Source organism: Mus pahari, chromosome 4 (genome assembly GCF_900095145.1).
Source record: "Mus pahari chromosome 4, PAHARI_EIJ_v1.1, whole genome shotgun sequence".
Classification (NCBI taxonomy): domain Eukaryota; kingdom Metazoa; phylum Chordata; class Mammalia; order Rodentia; family Muridae; genus Mus; species Mus pahari.
The window spans coordinates 85,698,700-85,703,530 of record NC_034593.1 but is presented as its reverse complement, the minus strand read 5'-3'; the positions used below and the strand labels follow the sequence as shown (position 1 = coordinate 85,703,530).

Below are 4,831 nucleotides of genomic sequence, written 5' to 3'. Positions count from 1 at the left end.
ATACAGGAGACTGCTTTGGTTTTCTTGGGGAAAAAAAAAAAGTTTTGACCAGGAGCTTAGTTTGTTGTTACGCTTAGGTACATAGTTGAGTTTGAGAGAACAGCCTTATCCATTTGAGACTTTATCTCAAAATTAAAACAAAACAAGCTCAGGAAAACTGGTTTCAGAAGTTCCCTTACTGCTGTGATCTTTCTGCTTCCGCCTCTCCAGTGCTGGGACCACAAGCACAGATCCGGGGACCACAGGCACAGATCATGGTGGCCAGCTTCCCGGAACCACAGGCACAGATCATGGTGGCCAGCTTCCCGGGACCACAAGCACAGATAACGGTGGCCAGCTTCTGGGGACCACAAGCACAGATCACGGTGGCCAGCTTCATGGGCGGTTTTAACACTGAGAGAAGCTGCTGAGGTCCAGTTTATCCCAGAAATTTACGGTTCTCATGACACAGTAAGTACCTAATAAACGCTGGCTAGCACCACAACCAACATAGTATGAAGGCAGTGTTCTTTATTAAATTGTCAATGAGATACTTTATTTCAAATACAAAGAAGGAAAAACACTTTTTTAAATATCATGTAACTTTGTCAAAGAATCATGAATAGATTTGTGCATCTCAGTGGAAGACTGAAATGTGCACTGGTGTATATAGAAGACATGGGCTCGGGAAGGTCACCTTAGTCCTCCAGCCTGCTGGAGGTCTCCAGTGTCTACCAGCACAGAGTCCACAACTCTCAGAAAATGCCCTCTTGTGTCCACAAAGAAAAGGGCCCTAGGCAGAGAGAAGGGAAGTAGAGCTGTCACTGGAAGCACCAATGAGAGGAGAAATGAAACAATCTTAGCATCGATGCGTCCCTCTCAGGAGCACCATGCCCATTCCCTTCCAAAACTACCATTATCTTGCACCATGGAGGAAGGAATTTGAGAAGAGATGGGCTGGCTGGCTGGAATCACATCTTGGGGAAGCTGGCAAGGTTGGTGATGCCACAGGCGTTGTTCTTATTCCGAGCCAAGAGAGCATATCCTTTGTTTCCCCAGCTTTCTCCCCAGCTGTAGGACCAATCAAGAAAAATACATAGGATCATAATGTATATAGTCCTTAAAACACTTACTGTATTTTGCTAAGTACTGATGTGTGTGTGTGTGTGTGTGTGTGCGCGCGCAGTGGCAGCACACGCCTTTAATGGCAGCACTTTGAAGGTAGAGGCAGAGGCAGGTGGATCTCTGTGAGTTTGAGGCCAATCTGGTCTCCACATCAAGTTCCAGGACAGTCAGAACTGCACAGAGAAACCCTGTCTGAAAAAAAAAATCAAAACAAAAAAAAAACAAAAAACAAAAAAAACCCCAGCAAAAAACAAAAATAAAGTCAGGATATGGAAAGAAGGCAAGCTATCCAGGTTGGTTTTGTAACAGTCAGTGTTAATTGTCAACTTAACAGAATTTAGAATCGGTTAGAGTTGGGCCTCTGGGAAATATCTCAATTGTTAATTGACGTGGGAGAATTATTCCCTGGACAGATCCTGCACTCCGTAAATGGAGAAACGGAGCAGAGCACTAGCCTGCGTCCACCGTGTCCACTACTCTGCTCCTGATCACAGACGTGACGTGACATGACAGCGGGTGCAAGCTCTGGCTGCCCGGCTCTCCCTGCCATGGTGCCATCCCCTGGACCTGGAGAATAAGCCTTCTCTTCCTCAGCTGTTTTGTCAGAATATTTATCACAGCAACAGAAGAAACGGAGACAGGTCTTAAAGGTGATAGAGACTGCCTCTGACAAAGATGACAATGCAGAGGCAGGCGACCTCTCTGGGTTTAAGGCCAGCTGGGCCTACATAGAGAGTTCCAGAACAGCCACAACTACACAGGAAAACCCTGTGTTGGGGGTGGGAGGGAGGCCAGGGTTGTTAGCACATGCTTGTAACTCCAGCACTACTCAGGAGGAGGAAGCAGGCAGATCTCTGTGAGTTCCATCCTAGCTTAGCCTGCACAGCACATTCAGGCCAGCAGGGGCTATGTAATAAGGTCCTGTCTCAAAAAGCAGAGGGAGAAGAAGGATAGACGAGGCAGGAGAGGTGAAAGAAAGGAAAGCGTGATGTAAGAGGTGTGTGAGGCCAGGCAGCGGTGCCACTTGCCTTTAATCCCAGCACTTGGGAGGCAGAGGCAGAGACAGGTGGATTTCTGAGTTCGAGGCCAGCCTGGTCTACAGAGTTCCAGGACAGCCAGGGCTACACAGAGAAACCCTGTCTTGGTGTGTGTGTGTGTGTGTGTGTGTGTGTGTGTGTGTGTGTGTGTGTGTGTGAGAGAGGCTGACCCTGAAGGACAAGCCAACTTTGGGTCCACGGGAATAGTGGGATGGTGGAAGGGTGTGACACGGAAGATAGATGGGGAAAGTACCATATGATATGACAATGTGACTCAAATCCAGCGTATGGACAGACTGAAGCAGGAGACAGATCTGGAGAGGTGGAGTAAGACAAGGTAAGAGTTCTGGGCCACAGTGAGCTCAAGGCTAGCCTGAGCTACAGGAGAGCCTGTCTCAAAAATTCAAAACCAATCAAACAAACAAACAAAAACATTGGGTCAAATGAGACGGCTGGGAATGAACTGGTCAGTTAAGTCTGACTGGGCTGCGAGAGACCAACACAAACATCTGCCCTCTGCTTGTGTGCTACTAAGCATCTTGCCCGGGGCGGCGTCCGGCATACACTTTGAGCACTACTGTCCACCCATCACATGTCAGTTTCACAACTGACAAGGTCACTGTCACCTGTTTTTAATTATCCAGTGCTTGCTTCCCTTCTGGGTGCCATAGCCCACCACCAACACGGCATGGTTCACATTATCACGGTCACAATTTTCATCATAGTACACACCTACAAAACAAACTATGGATGAGGTTCTCTGAACATAGGAGGCCCGTGGGATCCCTTGCCTCGGGATTTATAGCTGAAACAGCCTGCACTGCGGAAGCTGCCAGACTGTGAATATTAAGCACTCAATCATCTTGGGGCCATACCCACACCGTAGAAGAGGGGGCTCTACAGGAAGAGGAACTCACCTCTGCTGTAAAACTGGAAAGATGCCAAGCTTGCATCGATGGACACAGAGATGGGTCCTACCCGAGCCACTGCTCTCTTCAGGGCTTTCTCGCTCCCCACAGGAATCTCTCTGTACCCTCTGCATTTAGCTGCCTTTGCCGTGGCGTTATACATACAACTTTCATCCTGGGAAATAATACCCAAAGGTGGATCAGAGCAGAGTCAATCAAATGGCAATGAGTCGGTGAGAAATCCAACCAATGTTAGAGGCAACCAACTAGTCTTTGGGTCTTCCTGTTTTAGAACACTATGAAAAGAAGCCAGGTACGGGAATGTACACTTGTAATCCCAGCAATCAAGAGGCTGAGGCAGGAGGATTGCCATGAGGTCAGGACCAGCCTGAGTTACACAGTACAATCCTGCCTTAAAAACAAAAAGACTGAGCTGGTGAGATGGCTCAGCGGTTAAGAGCACCCACCGAGCCGGGCCTGGTGGCGCAGGCCTTTAATCCCAGCACTCGGGAGGCAGAGGCAGGCGGATTTCTGAGTTCGAGGCCAGCCTGGTCTACNAAGTGAGTTCCAGGACAGCCAGAGCTATACAGAGAAACCCTGTCTCGAAAAACCAAAAAACAAACCAAACCAAAACAAAAAACCACTATAGGAAATGTCAATATACTGCATATACACAAAACAGTATGATTATGATAAATCCCGGTGTACCCAGCCACACACAGTCTTGTTTTAATATGTTCCCATCTTCTACCCACCAATATTTTTAAAAATGAATCTAAAATGTCATATAAGATTTATTTACCAGTATTTCATTATGCATCTTTAATAGAGATAGATTCATGGGGCTAGAAATGAAAAGTAACTCCTCTTTTCAGGAACTCAACTCAGTTGTCAGATTTCAAATTCTCTCCTATCTGTTTGTTCGTCCATCTGTCCATCCACCCACCCACCTACCCACCCACCTACCCATCTGTCTGTCTGTCTATCTATCTATCTATCCATCCATCCATCCACCCACCCACCCAAAAATGTGTAAAATAAAAATGAAAACCTCAAGTCACTCCCTGCTTTCTAAAATTTACAAAACCGAGTCTAGAAGAAAAAGATATTCTTTCCTTTCTATGCATGTATTTATTCGCGTACCTTGTCTGTCTGTGTATGCATAGGTGTGTGTGCACCTATGTGTGTATATGCACAAATGTGTGCATGCATTTTCTTCTGGGAGTTAGCGTCCCAGGTATTGTGGGTACTGGGACTAGATTACGGCTGTCTGTAAGACAAAGCAAGGACTCTTAGCCAGTGAGCCGGCTCTCCAGTTCCTTGTTATTGTCATCATCTTCTTTCCTTTCTTCTTGAGACTGTATATGATCTAGTCTAAGGTGGCTCTGAACTCACACTTTGCAAGCCTCACAGTATGAGATACTGTTATATTCTTGGTGGAAACACATCCTCCTACATACTAGACCTTAAACACCCTAAGGTTGTATCTAAAAGAACACATATCTAAATACCAACAGTACGGCCAGCAGTTGATGGGACAGTCTAAGCTTAAAGTGCCTTAATTTCTCAAAATCTGTTCTCTGCCACATGATTCTGGTATTAAACTGCTCAAATCAACCAGATGCAGTGACACATCTCTGAAATATCAGCATGATATAAGAGGATTTCAGTCTATAAACCTTGGTGCTGTATGATAGAATGAGGGAGGGAGGGAGGGAGGGAGGAGGGGAGTGAGTGAGTGAGTGAGGGAGAGAGAGAGAGAGAGAGAGAGAGAGAGAGAGA

General features: G+C 46.4%; 1 protein-coding gene across 3 annotated transcripts in view; it reads right to left on the bottom strand.

Annotated features, from left to right (window-relative positions):
* Positions 1 to 304: 304 nt before the first annotated feature.
* The window catches only part of Ctsk (cathepsin K), an 11,898-nt gene continuing 7,371 nt past the window's right edge, over positions 305 to 4,831 (bottom strand). For 2 of the 3 annotated variants that reach the window (XM_021196226.2, XM_029538090.1), the window contains 3 exons: positions 3,059 to 3,224; positions 2,768 to 2,873; positions 305 to 1,050 (listed from right to left, as the gene is read on the bottom strand). In XM_021196226.2, the coding sequence (XP_021051885.1) occupies positions 951 to 1,050; positions 2,768 to 2,873; positions 3,059 to 3,224 (372 nt within the window). In that variant the 3' untranslated portion in view covers positions 305 to 950. The remainder of the gene's footprint in view (positions 1,051 to 2,767; positions 2,874 to 3,058; positions 3,225 to 4,831) is intronic. The other variant, XR_003843727.1, reaches the window with a different exon arrangement.